Here is a 24,179-nt window from a genome sequence, read left to right as displayed (position 1 = left end):
CAGCATTGAGGTTATGGCTTAACCACACACTCACAGATATACACATGCAAATACACACAGTGCTACACGGGGTTGCATACCTGGAATTCTTGGAATACCAGTTGGAGGCCTTGGATGCTTTTTGTTGGAAACATGAGATTATTTTTGTAAAAAACATGAAAAATCTCAGCTTGTTTCACTTTCAACATGTTTGCGATTGTGGAAGTTTGCTGCTCTGATGGTTGATGCTGATCAGCGTTTCTTCACCTGAGGGCCCATGTCAAAGGGAAACGTGTGCCATATCAGTCATGCAAATTTGTGAGGACCAGGTTGTCTCTCCTCCCCCCCCCCTCCCTCTGTCTCCATTCTCCCTCTCCATCTATCCAACAAGAGGCTGATTAATTCTCACAATTTTCCTGCTTTGATCGCTCCCCTCAGAAGCGGTACAAGTCGAGCTGTCGACACAGTGAGAGAGGGAGCGCTAACGATTCAAAGGTAGATCATCCCCCTCACACGCTGCCGTCTCACCATCCACTTCCATATTCCAGTGGAAAAGAGCAGGAATGTGAAAATAAAAGCAGCGAGAGGGGAGAGAAGACAGGATAGAAAAAGATGTGAGAGAGATGAAAGAGGGAAAGATAGAGTAAGGAGAAAAATCTGCCACGCCACACTGACAAGTGTGACATAACATCTGCAGACTACATGAAATAAAACAAAAAAAATACATTGAACAAATAAAGCAATATATGTATTTTTGCTTATTTAATGTGAGATGTTTACGAAGTAGTATACAAAAGAGAATGACATGCCAGACAGTAACACCTGAACAAAGACTAAAAGCAAAGATCTAAAGTTTGTGGGTTTCAAGTACAGAGTCAAAGGAAGAGCGTCTGACTGATTGGGAGATTGTCAAGTTAGACTTTCAGTTTGAAATTTACTGTAGGCTGAGCTCTGACAGCAGAGGCTTGGTCAGCTTTTAACTTAAATCTAGATTCTGGCACATGGCCGAGGATCTACGACTTCATTTAGGCCTATAGGAAGCAACTTGTAATATTGTATTTGATAAATATAAATTTGACAGCTGTAAAATCCTGTATTTAAAGCTGAGTTAGGCAGATTTCTGGAAAATAAAAAAAGTTGAAATATTGTGCTACTGCATCCTGCTATTGCCGGACCTGTGGCTAAAATCTCTTATCATGGAGGACATTCTGAAAAGCCTGAAAATGGAGCCAAGAGGAGATGAAGTCTAGTTTCATCTCAGTCTACTTGAATTACAATATGTTCAAATAGTTAGTGTGAAATTGATATCCAGCGACGTCAACAAAGAAACCTGCCTACCCCAGCTTTAAGTCATGTGAGCTAAAATAATGGTTACATGGCTCCTGCTCGCTGAATTGAAATATCTCAGCTACAGCTTGAGATCTGCTCTGATCCAAAGTTTTTACCTGATCCAAAAATACTCATGACTTTCTCATCTAAGATCCAATTAATCCTAGTTTTGTATTTCAGAGACAGATTGTAGCTCTTAAAATTGGTCTAATTAGTTTTAAACCTGCAAAGCATTCGCAGCAGCTCTAAGCAAGGAAAGACTTCAACATTTATGGTCAATACATATCTTAAATGACACTTAAATATCTATTTCTCATTTGTTGATTAGGTCATCTTGCTGTGTTTAAAAAAAAAACAAACAAAAAAACCCCACATCATTATATTTCACAAATATAGCTTGGCTTTGTGACAATCGCTAATTGTGTTGGCGATTACTTGGTTTTTTTAGGTCGTATTTTTATTTTTTGCTTGTTCACTTTGTAATAAGAAATCTTAATAGCTGGCACTTCACACAGATGCTCTGACACACTGAGGCCCTGACTCTTTGGGATTCTGGTTCTGTGCCCAGTCAGTTAGTTAATCCATCCATGTGGAGGAGTGAGACGTACAAGGAATCGTTTCTGATTTGTTGCCACGTTGAGACGGTTCTAAATGTAATCGAATGCAGTCATTAGGACCCTGATTTAGATCTCTTGTTTTTACTGTAGGTGTAATGTATCTGGCTATTGATTGTGTGACAAAAAGGAGATATTATACTATGTCGATCCTACGAAGAGAATCAGAATATCAATATGGTGAAGTTATAAAAAATGGAAAGGTGCTAAAGGAGAATTAAACTGAGAAATGAGGGCTTTGAACTTCATCGAACGACATCGGTCTTGATGCTGCTTAGACACTCAGCAACACCAGTAGCTATGTGCAGGCACATGTTGATTTTGTGCCACAATAGTACAGCAGTTTACAACAATAATGCCATCGCACATTTAATTTATCACCTAAAGCGGGAAGGAATGAATCAAGAAGAATTCAGCACGGCCAAAGAGCCAGAACAGCACGGAGGACATTTTTGATTAGTGTGTGTGTGATGTCGGTGGATCTCAACTAAAGATTTAAAAAAACATCGGCTGATATTACAGAATGAACTGAGCTTGTTCTGTGATACATTTCTGAGAGATCTCAAGCTTCGTTTTGGAGTTCATTAAAAATTACACTCAGCCACACCATCACGTGTTTCCACAGGTAGCTCCCCTCGCTCGGTTGATGGAGGGTCGGCTGTTATAAAACATACCTGCACATCAGCCCAGTGCTCTTATATCTCTGCTGGTCTCAGTAGACTTGTGCGTGTGTGTGCGTGTGTGTGTGTGTGTGTGTGCAGCGTGTGCACAAGCAGACATCTCATGTGCTCGTTTTTTTTTTACCCACATGTGGGGTCAAAAAGGTGGAGAGCAGAGGGCAACTCCCCTCTTATAGCAAACATTCGATTGGCTCTCGTTGTTGCCCTGACACAGTTTGATTGGCTGCTAGGACCAGCAGTCAGCACGCTGAGCAGGTAGGGGTGGGTCTTCTCTCTGCTCTGTTGCTAGGTTACAGGTATACCCAATAGATGTGGAGATATAGAGATAGAGTAGAGATAAGGCTGAGGATGGGTGTGGATCTGAGTGTTGATCCGTGTGTGCAGATGTGTCGCTGCGCGCGCATTCGCAAGCGATTTTCAGCATCGGGGAGGGGTCGGCAGGTCAGGAGGCTGGAAAGAAGAGTGACATGGAAGGGGAACGACGACGACGAGAGACAGAGAGAGAGACAGAGGGCTTCCCTGAAAGTACAAAAAAAAAAATGGTTTACTGTGTTTTAGCGCAAAGTCTTGTTCATACAGACAAACATCATTTATTCCTCCAATCCAAACCGACAGCTTATCCAAACATTTGTAATGGGCCGAATATGGAGGGATCTGAAAACGCCAGAATTTTCTTGCCATTTCATTTTGTTGGTTTCAATAACAAATGTTTCTTCATTTTGGGGATGAACAACAAAAAAATGTAGGGAGTTTTTTTGTTTGTTTTTTTTCTCACTGACCTCCTCAAAACTTCCAGGTGCAGCGGTGTAATTATTCCCGGCCGGGCAGATCCCAGGCCTGCGGTTGATTTGTAATTCATTAGAGTGTTGTTGTATTAATCACAGACTGCTCCAGACAACGCTGCTCTGAGAACAGCTGTTCCGCTGCACTTAGATTACAATCATAGAGCGGTCAGTCGCCACTAATCGGGGTCATTTATCAATCTGGAAGACCACACAGACGAATGTGAACACACTCGTACACACACACACACACACACACACACACACACGCACGCACGCAAGCACACTGATCGATGGCAGGGCAGGGCCAGTAAGAAGGATTGATGGCTGCTTGGCTGCTGCTTCGTGCATGTGTGCGAGGCAGAGTGTGCTGGCATGAGGGCAGGGAGCACACAAAGGCTAAAGATTTGTAAAGATTAACCTTCAGTCCATTAAAATGTGCGTCAGTCCTCGTCTCTCACAAATCAGTCGGATTGCGCATTTTAATTGTGTGCGTTTCGTCCTCCGCAGTCTTTCCACAATTCTCACTCCAAAAGCTGTACACATTTGTAGCGGCTTGATAAAAACATCTTAAGTTGAAGCCTGTTATATTTACTGCTTTGTTCCAGGACCGTCGAGCACATCTCAGTGTGGCTCAGCGTACATCAAGGAGGTTGTACTAATTTAGCATTTATAAATGTGCAATAAATGCATTATAACACGCTGTAATGCTGTTGTTAATGCATTTGTTAGCTGTGTACATCCACATGTAGAGGCTGCAGGATACATTTAAGACACTTAAAAATGTACTTTACGCTGCTTTACAACACTATATGGTGTAATCAACCATTTCTTAACATTTACGCTGAGTATAAATGCAAGAACTTGTAAAAGAATTCAGGTCCAGTTTAGTTAGTGTTTGTTTTATCGCAGAGATCCTGTTATTTTCCTAATTTACACCTGATATAATTAGAATTTCCAAGGTGTAAACAGACGCTAAGCCCTATAGGCATGCATTTCCTCCGAGAGTGCCTTCGGTACAAAGCTCCAGGGTTTGTTTGGAGTTTGGAGCTTTTCTTATTGGCATTTTGGCATTATTGAGACTGTTGAAAATCAGACACCAGCTCACGATCGGAACGAACCTCCCTGTGAGGTTGGTGCAACTTTAAACAGCCTCACGCCAGCATCACAAACTACAGGCCCTCTGCTTATACCTGTTTACTGTGGAGCAACAACAGGAGTGAACGAGGTGCTTCTGATGGTTGGATCTTGTAAACATTCCCCACACTTGTCCTGACTCCTCCATGTTGGTCAGGCCAAGAACATTTGGCTGTCTGGGAAATCTGTCAGACTGCTGAGAGAAGATGAACGGATGGGTGAGACAGAGAGAGGAGAGGGAGGAGCAATGGGGGAGGAGGGGGGAAATTTGCTTTATTTTTCCAGTGCTGAGCTGATTTTGGAGTAAATGATGCTCTCCAGTTTTTAAATTCTCTTTCTTTTTTTCTTTTCCAGTGCTGTCCCTTGACCCGAAGTTCATTTTCTCTAAACCATTCTCATTTCCACTCCTTGTCTTTTTACTTTTCCTCAAATTTTCTACTCAATTGTCGTCCGTCACTTTTAAATGATCTCATTTTTCTTTTACCGACTGCTTTCTTTCACCTTTTCCGGACCGGTTATCGCATATTTCTACCTCTCTATAACTCCTCTGCTCATTCTTGTCTGCACGTCTCCCTTTGCCTTCCTTGTACTGCTGATTCATAATCTCTGTTTGGATAGAAAACAGAGGGAGGGAGCTTCTGTCCTGATGAATAACAACAGGAATTGGGAGAGAGACAGAGAAAGCGAGAACGGGATACTGAGGCAGCCCAAACTGTCTGTCTGGCTGGTGCTCCGTCTCTTGGTCTATCTGCCAGACTGTCAGCAACTGTGTTTCTGTCTGTGTCAACGCTCTCACCCTGAACCAAAATTTCCACAGATCATGCTGTCAGGCTTACCAGGTTTGGTTTACTACCGCTATTCTTAGGCCTGCGCCGTCCAGAGTCTGTTTAAATTATACGACCTGTTGTCTATTTTCTTTTTCCCCAGCACCTGGGTCTGTCTTCACTCTCACACATTTAGACCACTTACGATTATGAGGAATGGAAAGAGGCGGAGGTGAGGGAGGATGGGGTGCTAATGGAAGTGTAGGAAAACAAAAGAGATGGAGAAGAAGAGAGGGAGGAAAGGAGGTTATGAGGCAGCAAGAGGGAGAAAGGAAATAAAGGGAGGGTGTAAATACTAACAACAAAAAAAAAAATCCTACTAGTTGACCAAAGGGCACTGTTGGGGAGGTCTGATTCATAAGTAGGAAGTTGTTTCTGGAGATAACAGACGAAAGCCTCGGAGTGGAGTAGTGGGGGGACTGGCAGTGGGCCTTTCCTGTTTACCCATGTCTCCTTCTCTTCCTTTCACTGCTGCATTTTTACAATTCCTCACTTTTTCTTTATGCAGAGAGTTGATTTTTATCAGCCTGAGTGGAGGGTTGAAACCTGAAATGACCCAGACTCTGTGTGTGTGTGTGTGTCTGTGTGTGTGTGAGGAGAAAAGAGAGAGAGAGAAGTTTGACTGGCGTACTGTAATCAAAAATGTAGGTCAAAGATGAACAATTTGCAAATGAGGTGCAGAAAAGGGGATGAGAAATATAGGGTGACGGGGACAGCGCTGTCATGCATGTGTATGTATGTCGGGTTTTTGGCGAGTGGCTTTTTTCTTTTTTCTTTTTTGACCATTTTTAGAGACCACTCTACGTAATGAGCAGGGTGACAGGGATGAGGCTGCATCGCTAAGTCCTCTGTGGCTTAAATCACGCTGGCATCTGGCTTATACCACACACACGCACACACACACAACCTGCCACTGTGTGTGTGTGAGCATGCATGTGTGAGTGTTTTGCAAAGGCCACAGTCAGGGAAAAAAAAAGGTTTGAGAAAGTTTAAGCACGACAAGTCGTCTCTCCCTTCGTGTGTTTCATGTGTTTATATTGTGATAAATGTTGTTTGCTGCGTCGGATTTATTCTCCTCATCCTCCTTCCATATCCCCGATTAACATAATTGGGCAATCACCTCGCTCCTCACAACATTAAGCAAATAATTTAATTCACTTAATGAATCTGTCTTAATACTTAACCCTAATTGGAGTCCCCTAACTCTTCCTGCACTTTCTGCTCTCTACCTTCTCCTCCTGCAGGAGTAAAGCAGTGGAGAGGAAAAGGTTTGCCAAGGGTCATAAATGTCTTTTATATTTAGCTTCACTGAATGTTTTAAATAGCTTTGCTTTACACCGCTGGCATAAATTTCACATAAATCCACTTTTATTTTTATTTTTTTCCCCCCCAGAATCGTATTCCTAATCCACACACAGAACTTGAGCTTGTTTTCAAAGGTGTAATTTGCCGCTGATGCGATTAAATAAAACGCTATTAACGTTAGCGGTGACGTGTCATCTTAATCTCCCTCTCTGAAAGTGTGTCTAATTTTTCAAATCAGCCTTACTATTGTACGAGGCTGATTCCGTTATGACTCAAAGGGTGAATGAATGGAGGGTTACGCAGTGTGAGTGAGTCACTATCAAAGCTATATTTGTGCGTTGGATGTGTGTTTGTGCGACTGTGCGCACCCTGCGTGCCCGCGAATGCATGCGTGCAGTCGTGTGTGAAGTTAGCCAGCAGTAGTAGGGTTATGAATCAGATCAAACACACACACAAACCACACATAGTGACTCCACATCAAACACACACACACACACACACTCTTACACTGCCTGCTCTGGACTGAGCTGAAGGGCCCCGACCGGGTGTGACTTTGATCCTCACCACAACATCCGCTCTTCCACTCCAGCACTGCTTTTCTGCTACTCGTCCGTCTCACGTGCCCCTCAGGACACTTACCCCGGTCTCAAGTTACTCCTCTCAGATCTTCAAATAGAGCTCGGTGTGGTTTTAAACACAGAAGATCCTCCAGTTGTAACTCGACACTCAGTGTTTAGGATCCAGATTTGGAGCCTGCAGATCTGGCTTCAGGTCTCAGAGGGGAGGGTTGTGGTTTAGTGTCACCGTCTCTATGGCCATGAGAGTAATAATAACCCAATCTATACGTTGAGTTGCGAACATGAATAGTGATATTGTTGGAGGATGAGCCAGATGTGAAGATGTGGTGCAAGATGTGCTAATATTATCCTGCGAAAAAACATGTACTCAAGGGTGTGTTTAAGTTGATTCAATCTTACGACTGGCCACCACCTGAGCTACACCGAGCCCTCACAATCGTCCATGCTGGTCTGCATGTTTACTGCGCCTTTCAAACACAACAAGACCACTGCTGTAATAAGGTCAAAGTCAAAGTGTAAAACGGAAAAATATTTGCAAACCTCACCCGATGGTTTTGAACCATTCAGGTTATTTGGGTTGTGAGATTTCTGGAGGTCAGTCATTAAACACTGCCCTAGTAGGTTTAAAGTGTGTTTCTCAGGTGTAATAGTTCATTATCATGTGTGACACTTCATTTTCATTTGCAAAGTTTTGATTGCATGTGTCTCCATTTTACTTTCATGTACGTTAATATGTGGAATATTTGCTTTTCATTTGATTTTTTAAGTGTAATATCATATTTCGTTTTTTATTTTTTTCATTATCATGTATGATGCTCCTTATCAACCCTGTATACATTACTTTTTACTCATCTCATCTCATCAATGACACTGATTCTTACTAGAAAAAACTGTGCCACAGTTTCCTATGGATGTGTTTCACTGGAACTCATAAAAACTGTACACAGCTCAGGCATCATTAGCATTTATGCAGAAGCCATGATCATACACATTGTAAACTGCTACTACGAAGGAACTAACCGTGTGGCATGTTTTCCTATCCCCATGTCGCCTTGCCTGTGTGCACACGATCGGATGTTGTGGTGGCAGCTCATAAACATAAAACATACGTACATAATAGAAGTCCACATTAGGCAGATGCTCCGCTGTGACCTTTTCAGCAGCGCTACTTCCTGCGAGAGATCCAAAATATAGACGACAAAGGTTTGCAGAGGATGATAAAATGTAGAGAGCGATTGTGTTAAATGTCTCATGAGGGAAGCGAAGCTAATAAGCTAAATTTTAACATGTCAAACCTAATAAAGCATCTTCAGGCTCATCACCCAAAGGAGCACAATGAATTTACTGTAATAAGAGAACAGCAGCTAGCAAGGCGGCTGTGGCAATCCCTGAGCAGACACGAGCAGTTATAGAGTGATAATGCTAAAACCGCAGCAATTACAGAGTAAAATGGCAGGAATTTATAACAGCAGATCAACAAGCACTTCTCAGAGAACATGAGGTTTACTTTGTTTGCTGAAGAACCAGTCTCTGATGTGAATGTAGTGTTAGCTTTTGTAATTCTGTAGGAATGCACTACGGCATTCAAATTTTTTCACTGACATTTATTTTTACCCATCAGCCTTTGCCACAAAGTCACACGGAGGCGTCAAAACACACAAACGTCATGCACTCACTGTCAGAAGAAGCAGAACTGATTATTTCCAGTCATATCACTTATGGATAAATTCCCATAACTTTGGTAAGAAGTCATTTAAAAAGGTGCTTTTTTGACTTTTTTTTCTTTTAAACCATTTCTAATCCAGATGATTTTTGTTTGAACAGTGTGAACAACAGGTGCTAATTGCCAAAGCAGCAGGATTTCCCATGATGCAGGCTTAGAAAAATATAAACCAATAGACTAAAAAGATGAAAGGAAGACTTCAGAGATTATGTGCGTTTTATGACTGTAGACGAAACCAAGTTATGATGTTACTTGTAGCTGTAGTTTTGTTTCACCAAAGTTGTGCAAAGTAGCCAATCCTTGCTGATCTTAAAATCACGGATTCGGTGTCTTATAGCAAGTGTTGACTTGAAGGCCAACATGTCTCATAGTACAGAGGAACTACAGGAACACTCATGAAAGAAATCCTAACCAGACATTTCGAAATGCAGCAGAGCAGAGAGAAGACACAGATAAGAAAGACGTCCTGACTTTAGCTCTCCAACCAACCCTCATGGTTGATTTATCTCGTCTTTGAGTGACCCCACATGTGTCGGCCTTTGACAGCTGATCATATAATGCAGATGAGCCTGAATTTCCCCGATCTGGACCTCGTGTTCAGCTCCCTCTTGACTAGGACTCCCGCTTTAGAAAAGATGGAGACAATGAAGATGAGCGCAGAGGCTTTGATGCTTTATTCACGTCACTTTTTCAAAGGACGTGTCCAGTTCTTCAGCTTCCTCGCACCTTCCCCTCTCCCCACCCCTCAACGCTGGCTCGGATCGATCCAACCACGTCTCCCAGTCCCACATGTCATCTTTTTTCTTTGACACACTCTCCCCACTGCTTGGTATTCTGGAGTGGAAATGCATGCACCATCGCAGATCCATCAGGTCCGATCGGAATGCCGCACCATGGCTCGGAAAAACAGAGGGATGAGGGAAGGGAGGAGAGAGAGAGAGAGAGAGACGGGAAATAAGGGGGAGCAGGTCAGCGGCTTGTCGACGTCCTTCTGGGAGCGAAACCTCGGACTAGCAAGGAGAAAGAAAGAGAGGAGTGGGAGAGGATGAGGGTGAGAGAAGGAAAAAGGGCACCCTTTGATTTCTGAGGAGCCATTTTTGTTAATGTTGTTCATTTCCTTTCAAATCAGCCACACAAGTTCTTTATTTTCCACAGCGGAGTCAGTCTATAGTAGACCAACATGCATCCACAAGAGCATCGACTTTGTTACACTGAGGCTCCTCGTACTGTACTATAGCTGATAGACACGTCATACATACAGATGCCAATGAAACGGCTTCTCTCATGACTGAACTTCATACAGTTTACCCCTGAGAAAGATACAGGCGTAATGAATAGTGTCTGTTTTGTCATCTTCATGTAAAGTCTAATCAGTTTTCCTTCTGCAGCACAGTGGCCGAGACAGCTTGACACATTGCAGCTTAAGAAAATGCATCGGCAGTTTGAAGGGAAAAAAAAAAAACATTACCAAGCAAATCACAGGCAAATTAGGACAACATTCACCAGTCTGAGAGTCCTCAGCATGAAGAAATGCACTGTAAAAACTGAAACCCCAGACAGCAGCAGAAATGCTGCACAGTCATAGAAATGACTAGATGTGTTTCCGTAACAAACAATTCATGCACATTTTGAGGTATCGTATTAGAAAAGTGAATGGAAACAGCAAAACAATAATTTTAGAAAAACTAATTTTGCTCAGTGCTGTAAGTTAGCTCAGTGCTTAGCACTTAGGGGCAGATAGAAGATCCCCGGTTTGCATCCTGGTTAGGATGGCCCGTGCAGCGTGGGTTCTCTCTGGGTTCTCTCCAGCTTCCTCCCACAGTCCAAAAACATGCTGAGGTTAATTGGTGATTCTAAATTGTCCATAGGTGTGAATGTGAGTGTGCTTGTTTGTCTCTCTGTGTAGCCCTGTGATAGACTGGTGACCTGTCCAGGGTGTCCCCTGCCTTCACCCTAATTTGGCTGGGATAGACTCCAGCAACCCTAGTGAGGATTAAGCGGTGTATAGATAGTGGATGGATGCATGGATGGATAATTTTGCTCACTCGAGTTTATTTTTGAAACACCATCTCCAGATAATTTCGGTAAAGCAAACACATGACCGATCAGCTGTTTCTGCTTCTTCTGTCGTGTTCGCCATTGGACACCATGAGACGTGGCCTAACCCAGCTGACACAAAGAATAACTAGAACTTTCCAAACAATACCTGAGGGCTTCTCTCCACTTTTCTCTTAGAAATGTCTTAAGTTTTGCTTTTTCCTTTTTATTTTTCTTCAGGGATTTTTAGTTGTTGTCACACAACTGGTTGTGTTTCAGACTTCTTCTACTCCGTTTATTCCACCATGCGTAAAGTAGCCGGTACCCCCACTTCTGATGACACTGTCCAGCCTGGTTTATTCACTCCATAGCAGTTAATGGACACAAGTCTGTTTTCTCGCATTTTCTCTTTTTATGTCTTGTAGCATTTCAAAAGTTCACTTACAATTCATCTGAATTCTGCAGAAACACATAGAGACACCACAAAAAGATGAAAGCACTGGACAAATGAGATAGCAAAGTTGGTTAAAGTTGGTTTTATTTGAATATTTTGACTGTGTGATATTAAAAGTTATAGAATTTTCCTTTAAACCTGTAATATCAGATGTTTTTTGTCTACTGTTTTACTATTTACTCTAGTTTTGGCTCTTCTTTGGTTTCCCTGGACTCCTCAATATCTGGCTCCAGTTAAATATCTCTCCAGCTAGTTGCCAATTTACTCCCGTTTCTCTTGTGGTTCTGGACAAGAAGGTTGCAGTGGGATTATCTCAGCTTTCATGCAGTCAAAGACTTTCAGATTATGCTGTTATAAATTTGTAAACTGTCTTATAGTTTCAGGCGATGTCATGGTCATTGTGTCGTTGGACAAGACACCTCACCCACCTTGCCTGGTGTGGATGTGTATGAATGGATTGTTTGAGGCGGTGGTCAGAGGGGCCGTAGGTGCAGAATGGTAGCCATGCTTCTGTCAGTCTGCCCCGGGGTGGCTGTGGCTACAATCGTAGCTACCACCACCTGAATGAATGTGTGTGAGTGAATAATTGACAGTGTAAAGTGTCTTTGAGTGCCTAGAAAGGCGCCATATAAATCTGATCAATTATTATTATTGTTAATAACTGAATTATTATTATACTGTTTTATTATTTCTGCATTAAAATATGGTTGAACTGTTGCTTTTCAAATGTGCATTTTTGTATTTGCATTTCAAAAACGAGCCTAGAGGTTGAAAGTATGACTGTATTTATACTATGAAGATCACTGCTGTGCTTCATAGATATAAGCGTGTCAGTGTCGTCAACCACTGGTGCGATTTCTGACCCCATTGGCTTTCAGCTAATCTCTCCCCATTACACACAGCTTTTCATTGCACATTCTTCTGTAATGCATACTGGATTTTTTTTTTTGTATCATCAGCTCACTTTCCTCTCTTCAACTTGCTCATCATCTCTTCCCTTCTCCTGTCAGAAGGAAGGGAAAAGCAGACAACCAAGTCCTGATAGTATCAATGTTTTTTTTCCCTCCTCTTTTCTTCATTTATCACTCTCTTTCTTTTTGGTCTCTTCTTCTCCAAAGCCTCTCCATCCTCGCTGCGTGTTCTCCCCCATGGCTTTCCTCTACAGCAGTGCGTTGCCTTGGTAATTACCAGTTGTCTTAAACAGACAGATGGAATAAGAGAGAGTGACGGGCAATTTTCCCAGCGCCTGTTTTCCCCATGTATGTGCACGCAACTCTTTTTTTTTTCTTCTTCTTGCGTATGTGTTCTGTATGCACGCTTCTTTACTTCTCCTCGCTCGCTCTCTCATGCACTTCCTGTGAGTTTGCATTTGTGCTCGGCCGATGTGTGTTTTGTGTGTGTGTGTGTGTGTGTGTGAGGCAGACGTGGGGAATTACCTGACAGGATGTGTTAGTCAAGGATGGAAATGGGACAGTCTCATCTGCTGCTCTTGTGTTGGCCATTTTAGATGCCAGGTGTCACTCTGGACCTCTGCAGGGCCTCGGGAGGCATCACTGCTCTCCCCTACCCTTTTTCTCCCAGCATGCCCTAGACACAGCAATGGAGTAGAAACCAAAAAAAAAAAAAGCTTTCAGAGAGGAGAAGAGAATCTGGGTGTTACGATGAGTATTATCACGATGTCAGAGTTCACCTATGCATATTCATGTCGTCCAATTAATGTTTGTCTTTCAGGCTGGTATGATCAGGACGGAGCAGGAGGAGTTTTTTATCGAGCCGGTGGAGAGGGGTGATGGAGTGATAGAAGAGGAGGGGGAGGAGGGAAGAGGAGGAGGAAGGACGCACATCGTCTATCGCTCTTCGGCCGTTAAGAAAGTGCCCATCAGCAGCGCAGCGGCAGACTTCCACTCCAGAGGTTAGTCTGTGGCTCCTATTGTGCTACCCTCCACTTTAATGCGTCCTTCACTGGAAGCTCTTCACGCACACTCCAGTCCTGCGCCGTTGTCTCCGTTATGACATCCGAGATCATTCAACCCCCCCCACCGAAATTTTAAAACCTGCACTGTTGCCCGCGATGCATCTCCAAACACAATCCAGGCCTCTTAGATAAACAGGTATCTCAAATCATTCTTCCCTCACACACACCTTGTTATATAATCATATCAAAGTATTGAATGCGACGGCAGTGAGTCACAGTGTGAGCACACCCTGCTGTCAAAAAGATTACACCTACACACACTCAAACACATCCTCCTGTCACCGCACTAATTTTCCAGTGAGAAAGGAGTGACATATGGAGACACACGTGTTTGTAAGGTAGCAGCCTCTGCGTCTTTTACAGAATTATACGCTGCCTTGACTGCCTCAGCAATTAACAGCTGGCGCTCGAGTCTTTTGGTTTCTCGTCGTGTTCTCCTCCATTTTCTACTCGACGGATAAAGTCAGCGAACTGAAACAACACAAAGGGACTTTATTTTATAGAAAGCCATATGATTCGAGGGAAGGAAGACATAATAGGCTTTAATACTCAAGGCCGGAATACTATCACACATACAAAATTATGTTTTCACGATTAAAAAATAAATAAATAAAAAAATCTATTCATCTTTTTTTTGTCCTGTATTACTTCTAAATCTTACTTTTTACAATGTAATTTATTATTCAAAAGCCGACGTGGAGCATTTATTTGAATGAACATAATTGGGAGCACATAATTCACTGCAGCTATGAAGACAAAAGAGCAGATCATGCATTTTCAATCAATAGAAAACACTTGCATTTATCTTGACATTTATTCTTTACTTCTTAATGCCAGATCTAGTAAACATCTCTCTCAGATGCTCATGCATAGGACAGGGGAAATTGTGTAAATCTGGCTCAATCTGGTATTTAGTTAAATGTGCTACATAGCTAAATGTCAACAGTCTTTCTCCAGAATTGCAGACTCTGTCTTTAATACAGTGGCCATAGAAATTTGCATAAATTTAAAGGAATATTTCGATGACCGTATATTGATGCACGCCATGAAACCTAGATCGTACGTTATGTTACTGAATGAAACTTAATAATCAGATTAAATGTTGCTTTAACTTGTCGTGAGAAAGAATGCTGCAGGTTTTTTTTGCAGGTACATTTAGCAGATCTAAATTATAACAAAACGTGGATTCTCTGAATGGTGATTACATACCACAATAGCATTGCCTACTTCTGCTGAGCGTATTATTGTTGACCTTCTTATTGCTGAAAAGAGCAGAAAAAAGGAAGAATAATCACTAGAAAATACTCCGTATTATCAGCTCTACTGTCAGGCAATTCAGCACTTGACTTGCAGGTGAAAATATCCTTGCAACGCATGCCTCAGGTTTGTGTCAGTAGAAGTAGCCGTCCAATCACTCTGATTGATCTGATGCCTACGAGTGAATCAATTGACCCCGACCAGTGCAAGAGTCTGTATCTCAACTAATCACCAAAGTGGAAATATTCTCGAGGAAGCGAGGCTCCCGCGTTGTACAGGTGCGAGTCGAAGCACTTTATAATGAGTGCATTGCAATACATGAGATCTGTGTCTTCCTATTCTGAGCCGTTGACTCAAGAATGTCTAATAATACACAGAGAGAGAGAGAGAGTTTCCATAGGAACACCCAGCGAGGACAGACTGCATTAGAGTAACACAGATCTGCTCCCACTGTTACTGATACCTGGCAGTACATCCACATACATACACACATACGTATGAGCATGAGCACGTACACACACTGGGGGAGGGAAAAAAAAAAACAAAAAATACAGCGAAACTTTACGGAAACACATGCACATATCCAGGATGTAACCACACACAGCTTACACAACTCCCTTGATCATACATCTACACTTCTGAACACACATACATGCCGCATGCACACAGACACACACACACACACACACAACGCGTCTCACCGCTCCTTGTTGCCTTTGAATCTTTCTTTCTAATGAAGAGTGGGGTGCAGATCAATAGCGTAGGATAGAACAGGCCACTGTGTGTGTGCGTGTGTGTGTGTGTGTGTGCGTTTGTGTACGTGTGTGTCTGTGCGAGGATGGCGTGGGCATGAGTTCTGTGGTCGTCTGGCTTTGAGTGCTGGGATTTTCAAGGCTAAGCAGACAGACAGACTGACAGACAGACAGACAAGCAGGCATGTGCTGCTCCCAGTAGCATTTGATGTGGATCTCTCTCTTCGTTTCTCTTTTCCTTTTTTTTTTTTTGTTATTTTTTTTTTTTTTTTTTTTTTTTTTTTTTTTTTTGTCTTAGCTATTCTGGACCACANCTTTTTTATCTCTTGTCTTAGCTATTCTGGACCACAACATTATGTAAACATCAGGTTTACCTTCCAGTTGTTACATCATATCACTGTAATATCAGAGCCACATGGATGTATAGGAGTCTTTACAAACACTGTTTCCCCTCAAATTAAAACCAAGTCTTTGTTGCTCACCTCTCATTCTCTTTCCCAAACAATCCTCCCCTCCCCCTCCCCCGTAGATCAATCAGAGACATTAGCGAATTAATTAATAATCAATCAATCATTTCTGAAGCTCTCCTGCGCCAGCCTTGCTTAATTCACAACCAGTTATTGAATGTTGGACTCATTTCCTGGCTAAAGACAGAGGGAAGGAAGTTATATTTAGCAAGGTAATAGAGGAGCTCGAGAAGGAGAGAAAGAAAGATGAAGAAGGAGCGAGATTGATCGGTTTCTTACGCCATAAGCTGAGGAGGTGTGAATCAATGTCCTAAGTGGAGAGAGCAAGCTTTATTATTAATGTGGCACATTCGTCAATTAATCGCTGCGGCGATAGAAAACGAAGGATTGCCATTCTTTTTTTTTTTTTTTTTGCTGCTCCATCTTTCAATCTGTCTGTCCTTCCCCACTAGCCATTTCATTTAACTCCTTTTAGCTGTTGATCAATTGATCGAAATAATTTTAGGTTTTTTTTGTTTGTTTGTTTTTAGTCCTCTGGGTTTACCTTCACTTGCTGTTTTTTTTTTTTTTTTTTTGCTACAAACAAATCATCATCTTGCATTCCTCCATATTCCAGAGGCAGGACAGTGAGGGTGGACTTTAGTGGGTTTGTCTTATTGGACTGTGCATGTGTTCCTGCAGCTGCATGTACACAAACATGTGTTTGTTGTGTGTCAGTGCAGAGTTGCGTCCAGGGCAGTGAGACATGATGCCCAGACAGATGGACTACCACAGGGCATCTTCCCATAATCCCATTCATCTATTTTTTTTCTTTTCTTGGCTGAAATCTCACATAAATATTATACATAAACATCCTACATTCTCATTTTCGCACTGTTTCTCGCAACAATATTCGTGCATGTCGAGGCTATTCAATGTTATATTTTGGTCTCGTTTTGAAGACTTGTAGAACAAGAAAAATGCAGTCCTTTGCAGCTCACTTGTTTTCATTGACATTTCAGAGATCTGTATTGTTCTCAAAGCAGAAAGGCTCCCTGCAGCCTCTGGGGCAAAGTGACTGCAATTAGCTGGTGGGCTGACACTGGGCGGAGGACCGAGGCAGCTACACAGGACCCCGTGCTTTTAGACAAAGCCTGCGTTTGTTTCACCCCTCAGGTGGTGCTGTTCTACGCCCCTCTCGTATGTTTTGTGCTGTACCGTATTGTGCTTTACCATTCGAGGCCGATGTCGAGCCGCTGTCGATGTTTGTTTGCCACATTGCGCAGCGCCAATACGATGATGCGCAAGCCTTGGCCGGAGCTAAGAGGAAGCAGGAGAGAGGGTCAGACGGAGGCCAGCGGTGCTCGTCACTGTGGCTTAATGTCTGCCTCCCACATCCAGAAAATGAAGGATGATCCCAGGAGTCCCACTCTCGCTCTATCTCGCTCTACCTCGCTCGCTCACTTCGCTGCTCCCTTCTTGCTCCGTCTCTGCCGGTGTGATGCGAGGATAGTCATATGGTGCAAGGGTTTTAAGAGGAGACTCATGACTAAGCACTTAGAGATGTGAGCACACACAGCTCATAAATGGCCTGAACTCATCTTCAGCGTGTAACAGGGGGGTCCCAGCAGACACTTTGCAAATATGGCGCGCCTCTTGTTGGAAATCCCAAATAGCCTCCATGAAAACTCTCGGAAGGTGACATTCTCTGTCACTTGAGCCGAGACGGTGATGAAACATCTTCCTAACCTCTTTGCTTTTTGAGTTTTGCACAAAGACAAAAGGGAATTTCTAGTTTCATTGGTTGTATTTTTGTAGTTTTGGCCGTGGTTCAAATGCTAAAAAGAAGTCAACACTATCAGTCATACGACCAGACAGGTTGTAAAACAATCTTCCAGATTTGCCAAATTTTTTTTGGACGGAAGAAGAGAAGTATGGTGAAACTGCTACCCAGAATGTCTGTTGTAAACATCAAGACAGTTTTCCTTTTCTATGAGTGATTGTTACCAACTGTTTTGTGTACTTTCTGCTTTCCAACCAAATTTAAGTGATTAGAACAACATGGTTCAACTGTTAACTTGTCTACAACTGGTCTCATTATCTAAACGCCACATTGCAATAAACAACAACAACAAAAAAAGAAATCTGTAATCACTACTTAGCAGACACAGTAGAATGCATTTACACAATCTGATTCCTCAAAACATCACTCATCTCACGTTTAACTGCAAGATTAATGCATATGTCAATTTCTATTATCTGGCCCAGTTCCCTGAAGCAACATAATTCCGTTGCAGCAGTGTCTTTCCATTCGCCCTGAAGTAAAATGGCTGTCTAGGCCTCGGTATGAACGAGATCGAGCCGTCTGAACTTTGTCTGTAGGCTGGTGTTGTTAGCCCTGAAGCGAGCGGTTTTCTAGGAGAATTCCTTCGCCATATGTAACCAGTGTAAACAATGTCATTTGCCAAGGCCCGTCTGAGGCTAAGCATTTTTAGCAGGGAAAACCCAAAGCTCAGCGGCAGATTCCAGAGTTCGGAAACCTTAGTGTCTTTAAATAGAGGCCGTAAAGCTCAAGGAAAAAGTCCCAAAGAAACACATATAGACTTCATGAAAGAAAGTTATTTGTAAATTGTTTATTCAAGACTTACTTTTTGAAAAACAGAATCCTTGCAATAATTTTGGCTGTCTCCCATCATATAAAAATGTATATAACAAGATGCTTTCCTTCGATTGTTGCCACATTGTAAAAATAGCTGCCGCTGGTTCTATATCAACAGAGCGGCACCGCGCTCTCACAGCTTGTATTATTAACCAAACACGTGTTTTATGTATGTAATAACTTGTAATGCTGTATAATAACATGGGTGTTATATTGGGCAGCAGGGATTCGCTTTGAATCAGCAGTGTCCATTAGTGCATACCTGCATAAACACACACACACACACACACGCAGTAAAGTAGAAATAAAGAACAAACACATACACAGGTGCAAAAACACTCTCACATGTGTGCACACATACACAAGACACACACACACACACACAGGCAGCTACAGTATATATATGTGTGAATGGCCCAGGTGTGCTTCTGGGAGGAAATTACAGTGTTAGAAGGGGAAGTATTTCTGCGGCCAGCTGCTTCCTCTCTCCCTCTCTGTGGCCACTGGCTCTTCCCCTGGAGAGCACGGCTGCCTTATTACCACACTCAGCATATGTGCGTGTGTGTGTGCGTGTGTGCGTGTGTGTGTGTGTGTGTGCGCGCGTGCACATGTGTGCGTCCCTGTGCATTTGAAGGTTTTATTCCTGGCCTGTTTAACTCATGGCTGACTGACGGCATTTGTGCGCCGGCTGGTGTGTGCTGTATGGTGTGTGTCCCTCTGTGTGTGTTCTCCCTCTGGCCTGTCTGACTCCTCACCTGCTAGTAAGCTCCCAGCAGGCCCTTCCATTGAGCCGTCACTCAGCGCGCCACAGCACTGCCTTTAAACCGAGCAGTACTTCAGGTGTAATAGCAGGGTGCGGCCGACCTCTGCTCCAGTCTGCGGCCGCCGGACTGACCCACACACCGTCTGCATGCTTGTGTATATCTGTGTGTAGGTTTGTGTCTGTCTGCAGGGCAAAGAGAGAGAGTGAGCGAGGAGAGGATGAGGTGGAGACGAAGCCTCGGAGGGACGAAGGGCTACAGTGTTATTACAGCCCGAGTGAATGATTGAGAGAGTGTCACTATAATCATGGTGATCATAGTGCTCTGACAAGATTAGCACCTTTCTGAACTTCTACGCTGCCTCTAATGTGGCGCTCAAATTCTCAGAAACTCTTGATGTTGAAATCCTGCTACATAGTTAAGTAACTAAACTGTCTGCAGACGTAAACAAAAGGAGAGAAAGATGAAATACTCAGCCAAACATCTACATGCTGGGCAGTTCTCAGCCTTCATGGTGTCTGGCCATTGCTGATGTGGCATGTAGCAAGAACTGTATTCAGCATGTGTTGCATTTTTGTTGAATTGACTTAAATCTTGATTAGCCAGCCCAATCTCTAGTACATATTGGACTGGTTGTTTTTTTTTTTTTTGCTACCACTGGATAAAAACACTCTAGCTTGTTGTATTTCTTTAAACCAATCACAGTTGTCGTGAGTGGAGCTAAACGAAGGAGCCGACTGCAGTGTTCCCTCAAAATAGTAACAGGTGGAATTATTTTGGTCCAACATTTGCACGCAGGGAGATGAACACTGCCCTTAAAATGGATAAGCTGCTGAAAACACAGGGTGCTTTACTACACAATCCAGATCGTCTGCACAAGTTGAAATTTTCAGTGTGGTAGGTAGCCTGGAGGGTCTGGTTTTCAGCAGCAAAGTGGACTTTGATTTTAAATTGGTAACATGCAGATAGCCAAAGGGAGAGGAGAAAGCCTCCTGAAATGAGTGCAGCAAATGGTCTTTTAATAATCATTTGCAGTAAAGTATATTTAAGACATTGGCGCTGAATCTTTAAATTGTTTGGATGTGGTGAAAGCAAACAAAAAGCGACACTGGCTGCCATTCGAGACTTTGCAAAACGGAAATACTGTGAAGTTTTTCCTTTTCTGAATCATAGATATTTTGAGTAAGATCAGAGATATAATGTAGATATTACACAAGTGATTGGATTTATAAATATTTGGTAAATGGGCGAATAACGTAAATTAGAATAGTATGTGTGAGTGAACACATTAGAGAATGTTTTCAGGCATTTTAATGAGATCTTATAGGGTTCTATACTTAGCCGTGGGTTTTCTATTTTGGTAATTTGAGATAAAGTAAGACAGATGTATTGCTTTTAAATATTCACTCATTTTAAATGCATAGTATTGATTAAATGGTCAAGAAGTCTGCTCAGAGCATAATGATAGGGATCAGAAAGTAGTGTGATTCATATTTTACAGCCTGGGAGCGATGCGTGTGCAGTAGCTGGACTATGAACGTGCAACAGCAACGCAATAGAATAGTGACAGTGTCTGTATTTTCATGTGTGCAGGCGTAAATACGGCGCTCGCACACAGCAGCAGGTACTGTGACTACAATTCCGTGCCACATACTTCCCTGGAGGTGGCCAGTGTTCTGTCTTAGCGTCAGTTATGTAACCAGCCAACCTAAGGGACAGAAGCTCAAGGAAGATGAGATGGTGTGTGACTTGCTTCCTCCCACTACTGTCACACTGCCGCAAACACACTCCACACACATGCACGCACACTCATATGCTGTGTTAAATCTGGCGCTCCTCAGAGAAGTGCAGGGAGCCGCTGCCGTCGCTAAATAAGCCTCATTGGCATGCGCGTTTCAGCAGGAAGATTCAACGTTGTTCTCCGAGGGTAAAGCTTTTTGCACGGCCATGGTTCGAGGCGATGTGAGGTATTTTGGTTGATCTCGTCCGGTCAGTTGCATGTGTTGGAGCAGCAAAACTTGCAGCATAATCACCATTATAAGTACTCCCAGCGTAGCTCCACCCAGCAACTTAGAAAATGAAGGCCAATCAACCAGAATAACTGTACAAACCTGTGTGGGTGCACAGGGACTTAAAACTGCAGTATAATGGTCCACGGTATGAGCAACCACTCACTGAAACACCATGTAAGTTAATGTAGTAATGTGTGCGAAGAGGATGTAATACTAAGGCGGCTGATTCAGAGGTTAATGGAGCTTCTCATGTGAATGAGGCTTTCATCACTCGGGAGACCCAGACACATTCAGTCTTATTACAGCAGTTTCCGCACACTGTGCACGTGTGTGTGTGTGTTTATGCTGGTTTGTGTGCAGTAGTTACTTCAGTTAGGGGTAAACATACTCCACGAGTCATTATGCAGTGTACGGTGTTGTCTTTTTAGCAGATTGAGTTTGTAATGCGTACTGTTTGTGGCATGGATTTGAAATATGGTAAATTGGTAAAAGAAGACAATCCTACATCAGTGTCCACTGACTACCTCCTTCTGAACTGTAGCACTTCATCTTCATCAGTTGATGCTGAGCTGTCATGGAGATGAAGCTGCTGACATGTGAGCTCACTGTCTGCTGTTATCATTTCATCCACAGCACATTGGTGACTCGGTGTTTCAAGACTTCTTTAAACTGTGCAGTTTTCAGCTGTTGGAGACAAAAGTTGAAAATCACGAGAATCACGGTCAGATCTGTAGTCATAAGTCCTAGAAAGCAATGTGACACATTTACTGACGGACGGTTTCAGAGCTGGTGACCTTGATGGCCTATTCTGACAAATTTAGGGCGTAATTCTTAAAGTGCCACTGCTGCTATGTTCAACACCGAGAAACCAACCAATCAGAAGAAAACACTTTTTTTTGGCTATATTTTCAATAAAACTCAGGGAAAAAACACACATGAAAAGAGTTTATGTGACACGATGGCTAAAAAGGTACAAAAGGTACTGCTGATGCATCTTTGGTTTCAATAACATTTTTTGTTATTCCCATTTCACACAGTGTGACGTATTATAAAGTGACATGTTCATAGTTGTACAGTCTAAGGGCACCTTAAGGTAAAACTTAAAAGTACATTTTTTGCAAATGATTTTATTCACTTTATTATTGTAAAACTCTTAATGCAGTCACTTGTGGTTTTTGATGGTGATGATGATGGTGATGGTGATGATGATGATAATGATGATGATGGTAGTAGTAGTAGTAGTAGTTGTTGTTGTTGTTGTTGTTGTTGTATTATTTATATATAGCACCTTTTAAAAACACCTGTCCAGGGTGTCTCCTGCCTTCACCCTAAGTCAGCTGGGATAGGCTCCAGCCCCCCTGCGAACCTAGTGAGGATTAAACGGTGTATAGATAATGGATGGACCTTTTAAAAACAGAGTCTTAAAGAGAGATTTTTAGGAAGACCATTGAATAACTAAAGCCTGGTCAAGCCAAACAGAAAGAAAAAAGAACAGACAAGCAAAAGTGGAAAGATAGACTTAAGCCTGGTACAAGATTTACAAAATAAACCCATATAACAAACAGTAATATATACAAATAAAATAATAAAAGTACCAAAACAGCCTCATTAAAGTTTTAATTAAATGAAGGAAAAAGAACAAGGAGACAAAGTATATGTTTATAAATCTAGATATAGTTATAACTATAGCTATAGATATAGATGTAGATACGGACATGGACATAGACATAGAGATGGGTGGATAGATAGATGTTTAGATAGTTATTAATTATTTAAAAGAATAACGTTCATGTATTCTTTAAGCTTGCTGGTTGTAGGTCAAATAAAAACAACAAAAAATAAACATAATTTTAAGGATATGTTTTCATTTTGCACAATAACAACAATGCACATACATCCATGTAGTGGGTGGAGAAATTCCAATAATTTCTATTGTTCTGTGTCTTTTCCTCCACTGAACTGGCTGATACTGTATCTCTTGTAGGGTTACTCTGATGTGTTCAGATTTAGCTTGAAAAAAAGTGAAGAATGGCAGCAGAGATGAGAAGATGAGGAAGGGTGAGGAAGAAAGAAGGCCTTCGTAGACCGTAGTATGAGAAGAAAATAAGCATTTGTCCTTCTGTTTGCTGCACCCAATGAACCGGAGTGACTGTCAATCCAGATGGGTCATGCTGTGGTTGTCCGTACACTGTTGATCCCTGACCTTTTAATGGTGTGCGCCTGTGTGGAGCAATTACAGTAGCACAGCAGTGGTTGGAGAGAAACTATGGATGTGGTTATATGATCATTATTAGACTTCATTTTACAAAGCTGCAGTCGTCTAATGATTCTATTTAACTGTGTTGTCCTTATCTCAGAGTCTTGTTACCACTCTGCGTTCTCGGGCTAAAGCAACATGATTCAGGCTGCGGACACGGTGTTGCAAACAAAATAGATCTTTGTCCATTTGAGCATTTTAGCAACATTAAATAATCCCTGTTTACACTAACACATCACATGGTTGTTCACACATGCTGTACGTCTGTGTGCTGGAGAAAACAGAAAGCAGAGGACCGGTTGATTAAGGCCGATGGGAGATTGTATGAGCTGGAGGGACATTGTGAGGGATGCTCTGATGTGATTGGTGGTTAATGTTTGGGTAGATTGAGAGACCGGTTATTAGGGTTAAGGTGGGCTGAGGCAGACAGTAGTAATACTGCCCAAGAGGTGAATGTTTGGGCTGAAAAACAAAGCCAACTTGAAAGTGCCAAAAACTGCAGTTCCATAAATGGCCACTTGAAGGTGCCTCCAAAACTGAGTCATACCCCATAGACCTCAATGGTAAAATGTCCAACTTTACAGCAGGAATAAACATGTTTACAACCTGGTACAAAAA

The 24,179-nt window shown here is 42.4% G+C and overlaps 1 protein-coding gene across 1 annotated transcript in view; it reads left to right on the top strand.

Moving 5' to 3' along the window:
• The window catches only part of LOC103354394 (A disintegrin and metalloproteinase with thrombospondin motifs 2-like), a 196,811-nt gene that overhangs the window by 114,651 nt on the left and 57,981 nt on the right, over window positions 1-24,179 (top strand). The window contains exon 3 of the mRNA XM_008277741.1: window positions 13,174-13,354. Within this exon, the coding sequence (XP_008275963.1) occupies window positions 13,174-13,354 (181 nt within the window). The remainder of the gene's footprint in view (window positions 1-13,173; window positions 13,355-24,179) is intronic.

The sequence above is a fragment of the Stegastes partitus genome, unplaced genomic scaffold (genome assembly GCF_000690725.1).
Source record: "Stegastes partitus isolate 25-593 unplaced genomic scaffold, Stegastes_partitus-1.0.2 Scaffold106, whole genome shotgun sequence".
NCBI lineage: Eukaryota > Metazoa > Chordata > Actinopteri > Pomacentridae > Stegastes > Stegastes partitus.
The sequence above is the reverse complement of the archived record's forward strand: the minus strand, read 5'-3'. Positions and strand labels throughout refer to the sequence as shown.